This window comes from Lepisosteus platostomus, chromosome 24 (genome assembly GCF_059453375.1).
Source record: "Lepisosteus platostomus isolate fLepPlt1 chromosome 24, fLepPlt1.hap1, whole genome shotgun sequence".
NCBI classification, from domain to species: Eukaryota; Metazoa; Chordata; class Actinopteri; order Semionotiformes; family Lepisosteidae; genus Lepisosteus; species Lepisosteus platostomus.
Genome location: NC_142634.1, coordinates 7979644 through 7999881, shown reverse-complemented (window position 1 = coordinate 7999881; position 20238 = coordinate 7979644). Strand labels below are relative to the sequence as shown.

At 37.8% G+C, this 20238-nt stretch overlaps 2 protein-coding genes across 8 annotated transcripts in view; both read right to left on the bottom strand.

The window, feature by feature from the left end:
• Window positions 1-459: 459 nt before the first annotated feature.
• Window positions 460-6755, bottom strand: lrrc74b (leucine rich repeat containing 74B). The gene is made up of 13 exons (XM_088618234.1): window positions 6368-6755; window positions 5939-6131; window positions 5377-5519; window positions 5098-5230; window positions 4717-4923; window positions 3706-3815; window positions 3401-3516; window positions 2584-2662; window positions 2195-2290; window positions 1826-1948; window positions 1156-1284; window positions 964-1049; window positions 460-581 (listed from the first exon to the last, which is right to left on the bottom strand). Exons 1-13 carry the CDS (start codon window positions 6539-6541, stop codon window positions 551-553), a joined length of 1620 nt encoding a protein of 539 aa, XP_088474360.1. The 5' UTR covers window positions 6542-6755; the 3' UTR covers window positions 460-550.
• Window positions 6756-10975: 4220 nt separating this feature from the next.
• nos1 (nitric oxide synthase 1 (neuronal)) overlaps window positions 10976-20238 on the bottom strand; it is a 28116-nt gene continuing 18853 nt past the window's right edge. For 2 of the 7 annotated variants that reach the window (XM_088617961.1, XM_088617963.1), the window contains exons 14-29: window positions 19970-20114; window positions 18509-18613; window positions 17998-18056; window positions 17562-17678; window positions 16979-17153; window positions 16070-16208; window positions 15728-15806; window positions 15066-15262; window positions 14413-14582; window positions 13841-14051; window positions 13467-13554; window positions 13012-13133; window positions 12750-12898; window positions 12420-12614; window positions 12123-12241; window positions 10976-11666 (exon numbers count right to left, since the gene is read on the bottom strand). In XM_088617961.1, the coding sequence (XP_088474087.1) occupies window positions 11651-11666; window positions 12123-12241; window positions 12420-12614; window positions 12750-12898; window positions 13012-13133; window positions 13467-13554; window positions 13841-14051; window positions 14413-14582; window positions 15066-15262; window positions 15728-15806; window positions 16070-16208; window positions 16979-17153; window positions 17562-17678; window positions 17998-18056; window positions 18509-18613; window positions 19970-20114 (2086 nt within the window). In that variant the 3' untranslated portion in view covers window positions 10976-11650. Of the gene's footprint in view, window positions 11667-12118; window positions 12242-12419; window positions 12615-12749; window positions 12899-13011; window positions 13134-13466; window positions 13555-13840; window positions 14052-14412; window positions 14583-15065; window positions 15263-15727; window positions 15807-16069; window positions 16209-16978; window positions 17154-17561; window positions 17679-17997; window positions 18057-18508; window positions 18614-19969; window positions 20115-20238 lie in introns of those variants that run through there. The other 5 variants (XM_088617962.1, XM_088617964.1, XM_088617967.1 and 2 more) reach the window with 3 other exon arrangements.

The following is a 20238-nucleotide window of genomic DNA, read 5'->3' as shown; positions in this document are numbered from 1 at the left end:
GCTCTAGGCTTACTTTTCTACCTTATCATTGTTAATATGAAACATCATGTACAGTATAATTTCTGTTGCACTATTGTTAACAAACTGCAACACCTCTGTGTTTTTGTGTTCGGCACCCAGACTTAACCATTCTGCTGTTTCCCCAATAACCTGCAGTAAGTAAATAAGATGTGTTTTCCTAATGTACGTTAAGCTAATCATAAAGAGGAATAATATATACAGTATTCATATCAGAACTTGAAAGTGTTTTATTATCCTGTGTAAGGTTGAAAATAACTCACAATGTCAGATGAATCTGAAACAATTTATAATTTAATTTACTTATTCACTTCTTATGCTCTTATTGACTTATTCAATTCTGTTGCTTTTTTTGTGGGGACAAAACATTAAATCTGTTGCAAACACATGCACCACTTGTGAAGGGACGAAAGAAGATTCAAACACAAGGAGACAAGGAGAAACAGTCAACATTGTGATCTTTTTATTATTCGTGCAAAATGCCAGAGCGGTCCAAGGTACCCACGATAATAGACAGATACAGTATGTGGTGTTAAGCTTTCTTCAGCAATGTGCTAAACTCTCTGAAAAACAGAAAAACAAAAACAGTTGTAAACTCACATCACTCTGGGGCTATTATAAAACTAAACCAGAGAACACAAGAAAAACAGAAAGGAAGGAGAAATCAGTTTCATTTCCTCACATCTGGATTATTTGTATTACCAAAAGAATATTGTTTTGTTTTTTGCCTCTATCTAATACTGTACACTATAGCAGTATATGGACAGCACATGGCTCTCAGACACATTCAAATACTACACAACATAAAAATGTTTTAGACTACACATCCTAACTAACCAGTATCTTCAGAAGGCTCATTAGCTTTCTTCATATTAATATATACTTGTTCAAAAGTGTGACGCTAAGACTCCTCTAAAAGGTGTTATAAAGATTATTTCAGTGTACCTGAAGTCAATCTCACCACAGTTGTCCTTATCAAGATCATCCATGAATTGCTGCACTTCTTCCATGGTTAAACAGGTTCCTATCCCCTGCATCAAACAAAAAACACTCATGAGCTTTTGAGCAATGGCAATTTATATGGTAATAATGTTACACATTCCAGGTTTATGACAGAGGCGCTGTGTGTTTACTAACCATGAGTCCCAGCTGAAACTCTGCTCTAGTGATGAGAGCACTTCCACCCTCTTCCACAGAGTCAAAAGAATCCTCAAGCTTCAAGTTGTTCTTTTTTATGTGATCCTTCAGTTTTCCTAAGGGATCTTTCTAGAGGTGACAGGAGCACTTGAGGTTGGATATTGTTTGCTCATTCATTGCAGGTCCAGCAATCATCCATTGATTCGATTCTCTAGCTGCTATCCTTTAATACAGCCATATTTCTGGCTGTACACACACAAAAAAAATCTAACTGAGAACAAGGAGCAAGCGGAGGTTAATTCCAAGTAGAAAGATATAGAACTATAACTCTAACACTAAGACTCAACAGCCGAAACATTGTGGGTTTTTTTCTACTTTTCAGGATGAAATTAACCTTTAATTTTTCCTTGTCAGCTGATGACTGTATTTATTTGACAAAAACCATTGACCTATAATTATATACCGTTTTCATAGATTCGACAGGTGGTTTTATCTTCTGAGTATCATTCTTGCACTAGAAGGGGGTCTGTTTTACCCTGTTACAAATAAAATTGCTTTATGCGTTTTTAGCAGTACAGATTAATATTCATGTTCTGTTATAATATTCCCCGAGGTGGAGTGTTGTACAGTAGTTGCAGTCCGTCAACTAGCTGTTCGCTGAGCCACTTACTGGGACTTTAGATGTTTTGAAAGAAAAGCTGTCTGCATTTCTTTCGTGTTTCACCTGCAGGTTCGGAAACAATTCTTTGACTCTGTTGTACAATTCATCAAAATCCTTGTTCACGGTGATGTCCTGAGAAAAAATATACACAGAACGTTGATAAGTATGCACACACCCATTCAAACAAGGACAGTAGTAGTATAACAGCAAACTATTTTAAATATGTAATATGTGTTTTCCGTAACATTCTGTAGGATGTGTACTGTTTTGCATGAGGACGTGAAGAAAACAGTAACTGAGAGCAACAGTTGTGCCATCAACGAAAAGTTAATATATATGAATAATTCTAAAATCAAATTAAAGCCGAAGGTGTAGTACAGAGAAGTCCAGGGTCTCGATGGCAGATTCAGGGTTCCCTTCCATTGATTTTAGTATCCCATAACAGCCAGCACTCTGCATTGGATTTCGAGACATCTAGAAAAGAGAAAGGGAAAGAATGTGCCTTTAATCCCTAAATAATCTTTATGGTAAAGTAGATATCTAAGATATCTGTAGGGGTCCCATGTACTTAACGTCAGTCTATTCTTACTTTTCATAACTGTAACTATAACTATAACTGTTGCTGAATTGTATAGAGGGTTATTTAAAAAGAAAATACAAATGGCTTGATAGGTCAAGCTAAAATAACAGGTGTGTTTTGTGCCCATATCTACTGTACGGGGGACACCGTAGGAATTATTTAAAAAGTAAGAGATTTCACATCTTACACTAAGGATCTTCAGTGTCTTGTTTTCTTTGAGTCCCATGGCAAAGCGCACTGCACCTTCAGGAGGGATCTGATTGTTACTAAAACAGATAAATGCAAGAAAATGATAGCTTTGGAAACGGGAGCAAGACAAAATCTTTAAAGCAAGGGTTTCAACTTCAGTTCCCGGAGGGTTTGGTGTCATTATGTCTTCTTTTCGTAGTTTTCCAGCTCTTGTGTCGCACAGTCTGTCTAATTAATTAAATATGTAATTTTAACACTTTTATCTAGATCCGTAGGTGTTTTATCAGCAATTGCACACATAATGACATGAATGCTCTGAGTAATAAACAGTAAAACACCTCAGGAAAAATCCAATGGATTTGAAATAAGAAAATAATTAGATTGTTTCTTTAATTGGCTGCTCTGGCTGTGATAAAGATGCAAGATCCCCTCAGGCACCTGTTTTAGAAACACGTTCTTTAAAACATAGAAACATGTTGTAGTATTTTATAACAAATTCAAATTCGACTACTGAGACATGCCTGTCTGCTTCAATTTTCACCAGAAAAAACACCTATTTACAGCATTTATTCCTAGGAGTTGCACAGGTATAAAACGTTCCATCTACACTGGATAGACATTTTCAAGCACACAGTTTTCTTCAGTAAGGTAATAATGTCAGTCGGTACTTAAAGACTTTACATGTTTCTTCATGCTATGCTAAAATCAGCAGAAAGAGGGAGACAAAAGTTAAGTTTACAGTGAAATACACTTTCATTGGATGGTGGGCATTCCGGTATGCAGTTCAGACTCTACTTTCACATACTGTACTGTACCTGATGTTCAGATCTTCAAGCACATTGTTCACCTTAAGAGCTTCACCGAGAGCTGCAGCTCCATCTTTCCCAAATCCATTGTACGACAGGTCTAGCTTTCGAAGAAATATGTTTGCCTAAAATGAAAATATAATAATCAAATAAGGTGTATTTATAAACTATTATGTTAGATGTAATATGTTTATTTTCCAAAGTACTAAGATATAAAGACAAGTATGTAGTCTTATGCTTCCGCTCCCCAAAATATTTTCATCTGAGCTTTTTCAGAAATAGAAAGTTGCATTAAAACAGAGAATGGACAGTACCCCTAAACCTTTTGCAACTGCTATTGAGCTCTTTCCCCGTAAACAGTTCCAGCTCAGATTGAGGGTCTTCAATCCAGTGTTCTCAGCAATAGCATTGCCCAGTGCCTCACCTGAAGAAACAAACAAACACAAAACAGCAGATGAGCTTCCCCAATGACATCTGACATTTTGGTTTCTGGTTGATTTTGAAGAATCTTCTTTGAAAAAGAACGGGATAAATAATATTTAACATCTAATCAAAATAATATTAGTGGTTTGTACAAGTGAGCACATAAAAAAAAAACAAATAAAAGGAACAAACTGAAAGATAGCCTGTTATGTTGTCCAATAATCTGCAAAGCAACTTTCTTAAATGATGTTGCTATGCAGCTTAATTGTTTCCCAATTCAGTCCTCTGAATACATTTTTATTGGCAGAACAATAATGCTTTCATTGCATCTGTTTCTTGCTCACAAGTCTTAAAACGTTGCACATTTCATCTGAGCTCTGGGACAGTGTAAAATTTGTGTAACAGTCTTTACAGGTGTTTGTATGCCATGTCACGCAGTGATCCAAAAGCAGTGGCAGAAACCCTCACTATGTGATTATGATGATTATGACAGTAATCCACTGTGCCTTTTCCTTTCCTGCAGGTTCCTGTAGTTTACATATGTTTTAATGTTAAATTGTCTTGTAACCCTTTGCTCCACGAGCATGTAGAAATGACTCTGTTTAGCCTGTGCACTAATCATATATATATGATTATAAACATAATCATTTCCAACAACAATTAATGCTACTACCTACAGCACACTTAATTAAAAGGTGAGCATTGGTTCCGGTGTACAGATCACCACAGAGTGCACAGTAAGTAAGGGAAGTAAGGTGGTGCTTACACTTGTTCTTCAGCATTTAGTCATAATCTAAGGCTCATTATTTGAGTCACGAAGCTGAAGGTTAAAAAATAACATCTTCTAATGTGGAAACATTACTGTCCTATTCATTTTCCCACGGCATTGTCGCGGGCAGTACCTGCGCCGTCTCCCATCATGTTGTGACTCAGGACCATGCTTTCCACTTTCTGATTGCTCACCAAGGCTTCAGCTAAGTGCTTGGCAGCGTGATCATCAAAGTCATTCCCAGAGAGGCTGATAGTGACCAAGGTGGTGTTCTCCAGGAGCATACTGGAAAGGGCTTGGGCACCTCTCTCTCCCAGTTTGTTCTCTGACAAATCGATTTCTGGCAAAGAAGTGGAAAGAATTTTGGGGGGAGAAGGATTAGTTTAAGCCCCCCTCCTCCAGTTAATGCCAATTTAATTCTTGCTGATGGCTCATACAACGAGCAGGTTTCATTTAAAAAACGCTTTTGATGAGACAGAACAGGATGGCAGAGCCCTTACAACCAGAACAGAACCTGTGATGTAGCAGTTTTCTTTCAGCATCTCTGCAATCGCAGCTCCGCCCAGCCCCTCAATCCAATTATCCCTCAGGTTCAACTTGAGGATGGATGTGTTGGTTACCAAGGGAACAGCAAGAGCTTTGGCACTCTAGAAAAGGACATTTTGAAAGTAAGTTCCTGTTTCTTAAGTCTGATATGTACTGTATTTGTTCGGAGAAAAAGAGCCTGAAATCAAAGAGTAAGTAATAAATTAAACAGCATAGACCTAGAGATTTATAGATTCACCAGCTATACCTGTGGACCGAGGCCATGATGCATCATTATGAGCTCTGTATCATTCATGTGACGCAGGAAGTATGACACCGGAACCACACCAAAGACCTTGCAGGCAGCCTTGTAACATGAATGTCCAGTGGGATCGTAAGGTTCCTTCATGTCTTCAATAAATCAAGAACACCTGAACTTATAATCATAGCACTACAGTAGCATTCTTCTTTTAAGTACTTCGATATGGGCACAGGTGATGTTTACTTATTTAATCATCCACTTACAGTATGACATAAAAAATAACAAGGATTGTAATTACTATTGTGAAACTCACTCCACACAGTAAATAGTCAGGATGCATATCTATATTGCATAGTCCTGTATGTAGTGTTCACATTATTTAACACACTGAAAATACCTTACAGGTGAAAGGCATTCCTTGAAGTTTATATGTGCGAGTTTTCACAGAAGCAGATTAGTTTTAATAAAGAGAGGACAGTTAAACTCTACCATCCACCTTTAAACTATTTTTATTTTTGTGCCGTAAAGTCAGCAGTCAACAGTGGGTTGGATATGAGGGAGGTGGTACCTTCTAATTCCAAATCTGTGTCCCATTCCTCCTCTGCACTGACCGTCTCCTTTTCAGAGCTGTCAGCTGGTTTATTTTCCAGGGCATTGTCATCATCATCCTGCTCGCTGGGTACGTTTTCTTCTCTGCTCACCTCTGAACTCAGAGCTCTGCTCAGTGCGGGGGACTGACCTTTGTCTGCTCTTGAGACAGTCTACATGAGAAAGAACACAATCACAGCATTAGCTGAATTGAAAACAGAGCCAAATAATATCATATCAGGAAACTGCAGAGAGATGTTTACAGAGAAGTGTGTGTTTTACTTTAAACACAACATAATAATCAGTAGGCTCATTAAAATAAATTTGACTGATCTGTTACTACTGATAAACTACACATGCTGTAGATTTAAATCTAGAAGGAATAAAAAAATCCATAATTCCTACCCACCTTGTTGTCAGTGCTGCCTCGACTGAAGGCTTTTTGAGGTCTGCTGGTTGGCCTGCTTCCTATTCCTCTCAGATTGTCCCGTTCACTGTCTGATTCACTTTCTGGCTCAGTATCGTTCACTTCTAAAACTGAGGGCAACATGGACTCTTTCATTAGCTGTTTACTAAAAACCATGATATCCAGACAAACTCTCAAAATGTATCCAATGCAAATCACCCTAAGAACATCAATGGTTTCAAAAGCCTACAAACATGCACAATAATAAACAACACAATTAGTAGTTGTGTGATCATCCATGAAAAATAAAGAGAAAAAACAGCTTTTTGTGTTCTAGGAAACAAATCACTGCAATTATCACAGGTAGGCAGGGAGTTTTTCAACTTCACAACCTACCTTGTTACTAGGGGAATCCTAATCAATCTCTGATTGGCAGAATGCTCTGTAACTAATCGCAATCCTTCCAACCAGTGAGGACATAACACAGCAGAGCTGTTAAAGTTAGGCTGATCCATTTCTGTTGTCAGGTTGCTATGGTGCTGTGGCAACACTCCCAGTATCTGGACATATTGTGAAGCCTTTGAGATCTTGAATGCAAATGATATTGTAATGATTAGTAAGTGCACTGGGAACAGATGTTAAGAATGGGGATTATCTTTGTTTGCAAAATTCAAGAGGTCACTAACAGCACCAAGAAAAACTCAATGTGTTTTTTCTTTAGAGAACTCTATTTCCTAATGTTATGAAACAGACTGAGCTACTTAATATTCATACAGTATATCCCATGAAGCAACTACCGTTTCCTGTTAAACAACTGTCATCCTGAAAGGTAATCACAGTGATGATTCTATTTATCTCTAGCTATAAGGTATAATTCTAATTATTAAGTAGATTTATGTACTTTGGAAATCATACCTTGTGATACTGGACACTGAAGACAATGCTATCTGTGCCCTTAAACAAGGACCTTTAACCTAATTGTTTCAGTCCAGTCCTGAAGTCCCTCTGTGTGGGAGGCATGTTGCTATGTGGGATCAATACTGACTTTACTCTCTTCCACCTGTAATATTGTTCTGGGCTATCCTAACATTAGCAGCTTTGAATCTTACCAGAGTTTATACAGGCACCAATGAGTTAATTTTACAAACAAAATAATTTCACCCAGGCATCAACATAGAAATGTTTTTATTAAGCAAATGTTTGGAGGTAAACATAAAATGACACATAATTAAGGTCAGTAGATTCCACAACAAAAAGACCACTGCAAAGCCTGTTTATAGATCATATTAGCAGCAGTGATATAACACAAATGTACCCCAAGCACACAGGCATTCAAGCATAGGAGCTGCAATCAGTTACAATAGTACAATATTACTTATACTTATAGTGTTAGTAAATATAAGAATTCTTAAAGTCACAGGATACATCATGCATTTGGATCAGTATTCCACTTTTCCATACGAAATGCATTTCTTTCAAAATATTTCAAGCAGGAAAGACAAACAATTGATATAACCAAAAATACATTCTTAAAAAAGATCTAATTATTTAGCTAGTTCTTTATTTTTTTGCACATTTTTAGATCACAGAGTGTAAACGGTTTGCATTCCTTTTAAAATGAACATTAAAAAAATCCAACAATGGCAAATGAATGAAGTGATTTTTTTTCAAACTCATTTTTCGTTAGAAAATAAAAATAAAGACGCTGTCATAGGCAAATTGCTCTATTCTTGTCTGCAGCATGCTGAATCATTTGGCACTGAAACCCTTTTAGAGACAACAAGGATTTCTGCAGTTCAGCTCAACCAATAACTTGAAAGCAATATGGTAAAAAATAAAATACAAGCAATGGCTAATAGTATAGCCTTTGTGATCATTCACAAAAAGTATTCATAAAATCAGTCACATACAGTAATATGACCTCTGTAGTGTAGCTCTAAAAGGCACAGCCTTAAAATAATGCATCAACTATAGTTCCAATGTAGGTGTTTTAGCTGTGATACATATAGTTTATTTTTTGAAAAAAAATCAGTTATACCACTTCTTGTTGGTTATCCCTTGTACAGTGCCAGGTAACAGAAAAGCGCAAGTATGACTTCTAAAAATACACTGCTCTTCCTTATTCCGGTTACATGCTTATGACTTTGTGATACTAACTGGCAAAGTAAATGTGCGTGTGTGTGTTTTTTTTAGAGGAGGCAATGGAAAGAGTCCATGCACATCTACAGACCTTCAAGCTTGAAAAACTCTGTTGTCTTGCATTGGAGCTCAAAAAGGACAAGGGCTTGAAGGTGTTGAAGAACAGCCTTACAGTAAAATGAAAAAATGTCTATATGCGAAAGGTTATTAAGAAAGATTTTTTGAAAGTGAGGTAATTAATCAGTACAAAATGAACATCACATACCCTGGTATAAAAGTTAAGAGAGCATCAAAGATCAGGTGGCTAGAGAGTGATCAAACATCATGCAGAAAGACTATACAATTGCAAGTGAGACAGCTACATGCATGTGAAAAACCAACATACGCGCTGTGCCTGGACTTTATTAGCTCAGGAGTACGAGCAAGCGCAGGAAAAAAAGTTAAAAATGGGGACCTAGCACTGACTTTTGTACTATAAGGCAAGCGTCAGTCATCCCTACATTCTTCTCATTATGCAACTTTCAGCAAAAGGAAAAAGTAAAAAAAAACAACTTTAAACAAACATGAAAGTTACTGTAGATCTGAGGATCATAATGCAATTTGTCACCTACTGTCTGTCATGCGAAAATTATGAATTATTTTTAACACAAACATGCAAATCAGAGAAAAGACATCCATTCTTTGCTCAAATATGGAAGCTCTTTAGATTATGGGGGACAAGAAGTAACATGCTCTGTGTAGTAGGCAGAACTGCTAATGGTTACTGTAGGTGCCTTCTCTTTCCAAGTAACTGCAAGTGGAGTGGTACAGTATGTTATGCTTAGCAATGAGATGCTGTTGTAGAAAAGGTGACATGAAATGATATCAATTTGTCTCTATGAGCACCAGGCCTGCACTACAGCATTTGTGTAGCACATCTCTTACAGAGAAAATCACTCTAATCCAGTCAAATTGGAGGGAAAAGGCCTGCAGAGCAAATGATAAAAGGGCTCAACATTCTAAAACACAGATATGTAGAAAGTGTTCATTCTTTTACACTTGAAGGCTAGAAATCAGCATAATACCTATCGCCAGAGCAATACACCCTCCATATAAATTACTGTATGTAACCTCTGTTTTTATTACCTTCTAACCTCTCTTGTTATTGTACGTTGTTACCTTGTAAGAGATTAGTTTTGGTAAGCACTATATTGTTTGTATGGTCATCCATTTTAATTTACGCTACAATTTCTCCCACCAGCTAAAGATATACTTTTAAAGTTTAGTGTTTGGCAATATTTTTAATTTAATATTTTTTTCTGACTTTATTAGGTTTCTTTTTTTATAACATATTCCTAATATGTGTTGCCTAGGCACCTCAAGACGCAGAGCATGAAACTATAACTCTAGGACGTTTATAACTTTAGTTAAAACTAAATATAATTTTAGTAATCTGACTTGATTTGATCACTGAGGAAAATACCAGTTCATCCTTTAACTCCTGGCAAAGTCATCGACTCGCAGAAAGATAGGGGATAATTCAAGCACTATATATTATGATTTGTGAGGAGCACCCAGCATTTCGCTGAAGTAATAGCAATGTCTACTCAAAGAGAAGAGAATCCTCACAGACAAGGAAATACTAGAGATTTATCAAATGCCTTGATTTTTGTGAACGCCACAAAAGACTGAAATTATATGCATTATCATCTTTGCTGAATTTCATTTCCTAAATTCATTGTTTATTTACTTTTTCTAAAGGTACATCATGGTGACTGCAAAAGTAAAAATAATAAGCCTGAATTGTATCATTTCACTTCAGAAAACAGTCCCACGATGAGCAGACCTGTAAGCATTGCTGTTTGGTATTGGCTAACAAACACTACAGACACATTTTCACCGAAAGATAGGTGATGGGAGTTTGTCGACAAAATAATAAGCAAGCTTTTATTACTGCATACTGAGCATGTTGCATATAACATATGCTGTGTTGTCAACACTGCCTATTGTCTTGGAAATGTTGCTTATTCTATATGTAGTCAACAATAGTCTTGCCTAACAGGAATGGCAAAAACTATATAATTCACAGAAAATCAGTATACTGTATGAGCACTGCCACTAAAATCAGAGGCCACTGAAAAAGATCCTGCCAGCAACTTCTGTAGTTTATATATGATCTTTCTTATAAGCCAGGGGTGTCCAGTCCTGGAGGGCCTACAGGACCTGCAGTGTCTCTAGGACCACCTCAAAGTAGCAGTGATTAGTTGGTCCAATTTAGCTATTAAAAAGCTGATTAAGCTTATCAAGAGTTACTGTAAAGTGAAATGGCAGTGCTCAGACACATCAGTGTCTAGAACCAGGATTGGAAAGTGAGAGCAGGTAATCTCAGTCTCTTCTGGTTTTTGCTCCAGCTGAGTTCTCAGGCTGCTTCTAAAACACAATGGCTAAAATGCATCCAACCAACATGTTGAGGAACTGAAAACAACTCGCGAAGAGTTCAAAGTAATCCCTTTATTAGCTCAATTAAGTATTCAATTAAGTGAGAGAACTCAAGTGTGGGGTTCCCCAGAACTAAGGCTGGAAAACCTTGCAGTAAAGCATGTCTACACAACATCCAACAATTTTCTTGGGAAAACGTCGAAGCCACAGCAAAGCTATACTGAGAAGGAAAATCACCCTGCCAGCAATGTAGCATTATACTATTCCAAATCCTCTTGTTGGTACAATAAAGAACTGAGCTTAATGCCTGTATATGTATTCTTGCTCACGAGTTCAAATCTTTAAATGCTGCACTTAAGGAGAAGGCATCGTTCGTTACACTGATATAGTAAATATAGGATATATTATAAAATACTTTTGTCTTACATGCATTAATACCGAGCTTAAATGTTGTGCACACGCGAACCCGGTGTTTACAAAACAGTCATTGGCGGATGTCTTTCAAAAATAATAAATGTGTTTTTGTGGGGAAAAAAGGGGTTGCCACAGGACAACTGCACAGCCTGACCATTACAAAGCATTTCCTGTAGAAAAGAAAGAGTCGGTATGTACTGTATACAGTATAAAAGTCGGCACAGTATACTTTGACTTTAGCTGCAGCGCGTCGCTTCTTTTCAAACAGCGCCCACTAGTGGTTAAACTTCGAAAGGCTCCACAGGAACAACGATCCTATGAGCAGAAAACCCTGAAAAATATTAATTAAAATTGTATCAGGATAGTCACCTGCGTTGTGTTTCTAATGGAAATGTGAAACACCATTTTAAGAAAAAAAAGACAAAAAGTCTCACTTTATTCTATTATCCTAAAATTGAAAAGCTTAAGTTAAAATGTTATAGCACCTTCTGCTCCACAAGGCATGTACTGTATTAGCAAGATGCTTGTCTTTAAATGCATAAGTGCATTTAAAATATCCCTGGAGATGAACCATTTTATAAATAATCCTATCTGGAAGGAATACTTTAAAGTGCAGTTTCCATGGTTACCAGTTTTCATTTGTCATATTATTCTAGAGGCTATGATCTACAATCTATAGCTCCCAGGTCCCACCTACAGTATGTCACAGAACTAAGACGAATGCCCTCCAGACACACTGAACCTCTGGAGGTGTTCTCGTCCAGTGAAACTCAAACTACACACTCACTCATCTGAATCCTTTTTGCTTTCTTCAATAAAAGCGATGGATTCCGATCGCAGCCTGTTAGTAACTTCGTATGTGCGCAGCGTGACTCCAAAGATATCTTCGTGGTACCGGTTTTCATCCTGGAAATAAAAATGGAAAGTAAAGATGCAAGCAATTCTCACAGTTTTACAGCAAAGAACATCTTAAATGATGCAAAGAGGTTGTGTGTGTGGGTTGAAGAAAAGTTTTGGTCATTTTGATTAAAAACTTATAAAACTTCAACCGACAGGCAATTCAAACGCACCCAGTGTTGCTTACCCTTAATTTGCTGATGTAAAAGCCAGCATCTTCCAGCGACATGTTTCCCTGCACCTTCACAATCTGCTGTATCGTCTTCAGTACATCTCCAGCCATCGTCACATCCCCACACACGTACACATGCCCGCCCTGCTCCTTCAGACAGGTGTATACCGTCCCAGCAAGCTGCTCACGGAGCACGTCCTGTACATATTTCTGGGAAACAATTCAAGGAATGTTCTCCGTACATCAAAGAAAGCATTTGAGGCAAGAGCAGTTCAAACTGACACTGTGCAGCACTCAGCCCGTTCATCGCTTCGTCTCTGTTTGTTTTTCTTTTAAAAATCTCACCTTTGGTTTCCCTGGCTCCCTTGAGTATGCGGTGTACAATTCTTTAAACACCTCTTTGTTTCTGGCCTGAATCGTTTCTTCTTTGTAAATGTGGTCTATTTTGGATTGGCGGCACCCAAAGACAAGGATCATAGGGCTGGATTTAATGCCTGTTGAAGAAAAAAAAAACAGAAATCCAAACATTTGGGATCAGCCTGCGAAGTTTGTTGCCAAATCATTAGCAATGAACAAACCTTTGGTGTATACAGCGGGTACGACATACCCTTGTGTTCAAAATCATACAGCCTCTGTTGCCAAAAACTTCGGAAGGGAGCGATTCCTGTTCCAGGACCCACAAGAATGCACGGAGCCTTGGGATCTTTGGGCATTCGAAAAGATGGAGCACTGCGAGAAAGATTGGTAACAAAGTTTCAAACTTTTGAGAGTGCGTTTTCTATTTCTAAAGCAAAGCAATTGTTGAAACACATTTGTTCTCTTATTAACACCGCTTAACATTAGGAGAAACAGATGTTTCACCAGTATACCAATAGACATATTTCCATGTGTCAAAAATGAATACTGTACGTTCGGATTTTTCTCATTCTGTTTCTGACAGCATGACTTCTGTTTTTTTAAATAACACCCTAGTCAAATTGTATTCTTCCTTATGCTTTAAACAAGGAGGAAAACCAAAACTAATAAACCAATAAATCTCACAATCACAATTTGATCAATTACCCTCTGACAAAACATGGAACAATTTCATCTGTTTCAATCCTGTTGAGCCAGGAAGAGCAAACACCGTGATGGATAGATCCCTCACCATCTGAAAGAGAAAAATCCATATTAAAAAAATAACAACAGACAAAGAGGCATGATTAATTCTTCAACAGTCAAACTATGTTGTTAATTTAACGGGTTAATTTAATGGCATTTTGACTTTCATTCACAAATTGACTCAGAACACTTTGGTTCTGTTAAAAGTCACAAAGTGTGCACTGTGGTGACGCAGGTCTGGCTGCAGACAATGGTTCAATCCCCATGCAGTGTGTATCAGGCTTTACTGAAGACTATGACATGTTACTACTGCCATTAGGTAGGATGATAGCTACCTCTGGTGCGATATGAAACAACGGCCACAGTAAGATGGATTTCTCCGGGGTAGGCATCTGGAGAGGAGCTGATGGAGTAATAGCGGGGCTGGAGCAGAGGAAGCTGGGTAAGCAGTAATGTGGAAGGGATCTGCAGGGAGGGGAACTCTTCCAGAACCTCCACGATGGTGGGATTGTTATACCATTTCCACTCCTCATATTCTTGTAGGCCCTGGAAAATAGCAGTACATCAGCTGCTCACCGAGGTGTATATCAGGTCCAGGGGCACCAGACAACCATTTCAGCCTTATGCCTGCAAACCAATGGCAAATTACAAACCCAGCCTTTCACCACTTTCCATTCACAAGAACGAGAGGGATCTGGGAAGAGAACTGACTTAACTTGCATAATGTGTGTTAGAACCGGTACAGCAGGTGGCACAGATTTCCTGAATCAAGACCTTAAAATTAAGCTGTAAATTTGTACAGTATGTTGCTATTTAAATGGTTTTCCATAATCCCCTATTTGCCACATTCTTTGATTCAATAATTATAGCAATCCAACAAAAGAATTAAATTACTGCTGGTTCTTACCTTGCTGAGAACCTCGAGTTTCTTCCTCTGTTTGTCATTGGTTGCCAGTGAAGCAAACTGCTGCAACAGGAGAGGGGTGGGTGGGGTCGTAATGTCCAGGAAATACTTAAAGGCTTGGAAGATGGTGCAGGGGGGAATGCGGATCTCATCAGTCCAGTTACTGATGACACCTTTAGAAAATAAATTTGTCAATGACATCCACAAATTAACAAGGGAAGTAATTATGCATTGCTGTTTTTCCCTTTTTCAAGCCCACTAAATCTCATTTAATATTTGAATAAAAAAATGGGGAACACTATTCATATGGCATGCTTTCAGGCTATGGCGTGAAAAACTGCATGTAGCATGTATCAGCACTATGAACCACCTTGGTCAATATCCAGAGTAGCATAAAATACCCACAGGGAGAAATGTTGTGAACTATCTAGGATAAGCTCATCGCATTAGAAGAGGTGATGACTTGAGCTGGTTCTTTCAGCCATTCGGTTATAAAAAAATTGCAAATCATTATAACTGTAGTTGTGCCCACTTACACCACTGAACAGATGCCATATCATGTTGCCATAGCTAATGCTGGGTCATGTATGAGAAGCTTTGGAAACCCTGATGTATTCCAGAAAACAAAAATCAATCTTTTAATAAGAACGCTTTACCCAAGGCTGTGCTTCTCTCCTCTAAAAACTCCACCTTCACAATCTGGTTGACAGGAGGGGCATCTTCCAGTTTTTCAATGAGGGAAGTGACAAGATCCTCATGGTTCCCGGGAAAGATCCCGAGATGGTCCCCTGGCAGGTACTTTAGACTTTCATGATTAGTAGTATGGAGACGCAGGAATATGGTGGATCTACTGCTAGACAGAAAAAAAAAACTATTGGATATGGTACATTTATAAATAGACTGTACATACACACACTGAACTGTATTAGGGAAATATACCAAACACTGCAGAAACATTTAAAGAGCCTTTTAATTCTGCCTCACATGTATTTTTGTCATGATGAGAGAGCCCAGACAGCTGCTGCTCTGTTATTAGAAGTCGTTAGTGTGTTACACTGTATTTAGCTGTGCTTTGACCTGTTATGAGAAACACCCTGTCAGACTGTAAAGTGTCTGAGAACAAACAAGCAAAAAAAACAAACGTCAATGAAGTATGGGCAATATGTAAACTAAATTGCTATGGCCATGTTACAATCTTAAAAAAATAACATCAAAACAATACACTTTGCAATTCTACAGTAAGCTCTATGTTGATATAAAGAAATATCGATATGATACTCTACCTGTTATCGAACTGTACATGTAAAAAATATCTTACCTGGATTTGGGACTTTGAAGATTTTGCCGTGTCAGCAGTTTTGCTCCTGAGACCTTCTTCTTGTGAATATTGTATAGTGCTGTTGGTAAACACACAGTGGAGACGTTAAAATAATTATGGCCATGCAAGACTGAAATAAACTGTTTCAATGAGTGTCACTCTAGTTGTGTTTTTTTATCAATCACCCAGACTAATTATATTAATCTTTGCAGCAAAGAAAGAGAGAATTTCAGTGTCAGTCGTGCTGAATGACAAGAACCATAAAACTACAAATAAAAGTTAATAACAGTTCTACTTCTTGATAAGTTCTAAGCATACAAAGCAGGAATGTGTATAGAGAACCTTGTGTGAGTTCAGGCGCCTCTGCTGTGTAGGTCAGTCGGAATTTACTCCTCTTCCAGCTCCGATCATTGCTGATTAAAGAATTGTTTGCCTTTTCAATATTCACATCGTCACCCACGCAGAAGACATCACAGGCCGCCTAAACAGGACAGAAATCAGTCAGTTCACACTATGTCCTTAAGTCAACTCTTTTTCTCAGAATCTGCATGACTATACTTGATTCAGTATTTGAACTGAAATTTCTACACCCATCAATAAGCGACTGAGTACAGCAACATTTTAGACACCTCCCTGCTAACCTTACAAAGTGTTAGAGTGTCATTAATATAAATACATATATAAAATCTTTCCACATGCTAATTTCAGGCAGGTGACTACACATTTTGTAGTAGAAAAGAAAATGAAGCATAAAAAGAAGCAGTTTCAATGTCAGCACAGGTGTAACAGTACATATATGAATACTTTAAATTACTGTAAGTAAATTGCGTAAACTACTGTAAAAGCTACTGTAAAGAAGGGTATTTACTGTACCATCTAAACCCAAACTTGCAGTCATCAGAAGTTTTATAAAATGCCACTGACCGTGAATTACAGATTATATTTTGAAGTTTATTTTCTCATGTGAACTTTACTGAGGGGACGTGAAGGAAAACAGGTTACAAAACTGTGTTCTCCAAGATTTGGGCTTTTTTTTTACTTTGGAAGGATGCAGTGTAGTAGGCAGGCTTGGATTTTAAAATCCTGGCAAAACTGCAAGCCTGTTCTAGCAACAGACAGTCCAAAAAGTTAAAATAGTCAAAAAATATTAATGACAGAAATTGCTCCTCTCATAGGATCGCATTATGTATGCTTTTTTGACCTTCACTGCAAAGTAATTTGACAGATCTATTGCAGACCTGTGCGCCCTACCTTAAAAACTTTTTTGGCCCAGGTGCGGAATGACTCCTCTTGGCCACAGAGCTCATCTCCCTCACCCATTCTGAGGATCCGCTCCCCTCCGAGCTCCTCCAAGAGAGTGTCTATGGCACGAGCAAAGGCACAGAAGTGTGGATAGGCCCTAGATCCTAGGCCAAACACAGAAAACCTACGAATCAAAGTGAAGAAATACCATTCTCAATTAGCAGGTGACTTCAGTTCCTTCAAGCCTCCAGCAAGGATAAGGTACATTTTTTCCTGAGGTAAAATAAGGCTCTTGTTCACTGCTTTTAAATCATCCTCTGGTCTAATGTTTATTTAGGTTTGTGATTGGTCTATATACTTTAAAAGAGCTTTCTTTAGAAAATACATACAGGCTTGACTCACATGGTGCTCATACAGCCTATTCCTTCCCAGTCTCACTAGACTGTGCTGTATTTTAATGTCATAATAAATTAGTCTTTAAATGCAACATATATTGATTTTTCTATGCCCACACACAGAATGTAGCCCCTCGTTCCCTACACCCACACAACACATTGTTCATTTGCAGAAAGAGTACATTTTTTATAATTACCTGACATTAGCTAGAGGTCCAGTACTTTCGAAGTTGTCTCTGGGCTCAGGTTCATCACTTGAAGATTTGCGTGCATCGGAGTACGATGAGACACTATTGAAGCGAACTTTGTAACTCCTGTGGGAGCACAACGTGACAGAATGATTACCCTACCTACTAGATCAAAATCAGAATGAGCAAACCCACAGGATGTACACACTAATTAGATCAGCAATCTCTTTCTTGGTGTGGAATACAGAAAACATTAAAGTTTAAATAAAGACGACAAGGGGACACCAAAGAAAACAAGTAAATTCCTTTCTGTGCTTTGTTAAAGAAATACCATGCATGATAATGAAGGTACTTTTAAGGATGTGATTTCATGTAATTTAAATTAACAAAAGTTTACAAAAACGTTTTGTATATTGGGATATATGCATGGTTTAGTTTAACTTACTTTCTGTCTTCTGAATTGGAGTTGGGGTGCCTCATTTCCATCAAAGCACCACCAAATTTCTAGAAAGAAGAAGGATAAACATGACCCTGATGACAATGTAGTGAAAAGGTCTTGTCATTGATTCTATATAAAATCAAAAGGTGACAGTTCTGCAGTTATGAAACCAGGCAGGCTCTGTTATGATAGCTTTGTCTCACTTTCTAAAACAAAAGGAAATTTGATCTGTTGAAAATTGTGCCTCCCACATACTCATAAAAAACACTTAATACAGAATGGAGTAAGTATCACAATCATTACGCAGGCAATTAATTAGTCATTAACTTCAAAAAGCAGCCCTGAAAACCATGTAGATATTGTATTATGCACAAAAAATATCATTAGTAATTGTGGGGCTGTGTGCTTTCTCAAAAAAGTGTAAATGAAATGAGAAAAATACATCTAAATTGAAGGAGAACGTAAAGGAAGTTAATTAGTTTATTTTTCCATACAGTAGGTCAGTATTTTGTCATACCTCTCCATTTTCTGGAGGGTCTCCATTGCCAAATGTACTGGTCACCACTAAAACCAGTGTTTCGTGTTCCAGATCCACAACATCATACTCGTCCATGGACATCACCTAAATTATACAGAAAACAGAAAGGAAAAAAAAAATCTGCTGAACGTAATGGAGCAGCTAATATAATACGAAAACCTGGGCAACTTCAGTCATAGAACTATAATGAGCTCGTCAACAGAATGGCTGTTCACTAAATGCATTTGCATGTATTTATCCAGCACCTGCACCTTGAAGCACTGTGTTCTCCACGAGAAGCTTCTGATAGTTTAATATGACTCAGACGCAGCTACAGCAGCCAAAATGATAGGCGCTTCATGGAAAAAAAAATAATTTGTGCAAAAAATTAATTTCAGATGCTGTCTGTGGCCTTTAAAACCTCTTTATCTTTTTTCTAAGGAAGCATGACACTATCCAGTAAGCAGCTGTACTTTTATGACCTTCAGTCAAGCGTCATGAAATAAATGGCACTTTCTATTTGCTTTGGAACTTTATGATGCAATAACTGTTTTGCTTTCTTGGCAAAATCATTCAAGTTCTAATTCCTGCAGGAACAGCCATCAGTGCTGTTGTTGGAGACATGACATTTCAGAGACCAGCATAAGCCCCTTAACTGTGCTCTTTTCTTCATCATGCACTGTGTAGGAAGACTATTTTGCACTTTTTAGATGAATTCCTCCTGTCAGAAAACCTAAAAGCCCACAAAAACATGTGATCGAGGAGACATTTTTTTATCAAAAGTTCTCTGGAGCTGAATAGTGAAATTTTGTCTTTTATTTTATTTTCAAAGCTCAGGTGGTTGCCGATCTTATAACAAACACCACTTTTACAAAGGAAAAGGAGGTTAATTCCACACCAAAAAATAATAATCAGAAAGACAGTTTCAGCTGTGGAGTCTTCTTTAGGTGTGCAAAGACAACACCTAAGGAAGGCTTCACAACCAAAGTGTGTCTTCTCTTCTTTTTTCTTTTTACTTTTCAGCATGGAATGAACCTTCACTTGTTCCATTACAGCTTGCATGCTGACACAGCTCCCCACTTTAACATTTGTTCAAGCCTGACTGAGCAAACTCAGTCTTATCCTCTGGCTTTTTTTTTCTGAAAAAGAAAAAGAAATATGAGAAACATTTGAACAGAAGTGGGATTAAATCTCAAATGGGTGTGAAAATGATTTTATCATCCCCTGGGCCACCTAGACTATGACTAAACATAAAAATAGCAGAGATGTCTTATTGCCTTAGTTGTAACTTTTCTTTTTTACTGTATAAAATGCTTATTCCTGTTTCCTCTGACTATAACAATCTGTGCTATAAACACCGGGTATGCCAGGTATTCATATTTTTACAACTGTTTATAAATCACCATGGGCAACAACCAGGAAGAAGAATAGTTTTTGTAACAATAGAAAGTGGTAATTTACCTTTGCATCGAAGGCATGCTTGAAAATTTCACATAAGGTTTTTGCGTAGACCTGAGATTTCCCTGTTTCCGTGGCATACAATATAGTAGCTTTCACTCTCTTTGCCATGGCCTGTCCCATAAGCTTTGCGGAGAACTTGACTGCCCTGTGAAAGGAGTCAAACACTTAATGAAAGCAGAACTGGCACTGTCACTGAGGAGACTTCCATGACGTTCCTATGATACCTCTGATCACCTTTATTCTCATAAAGAACAATTAAGTCCCATGTG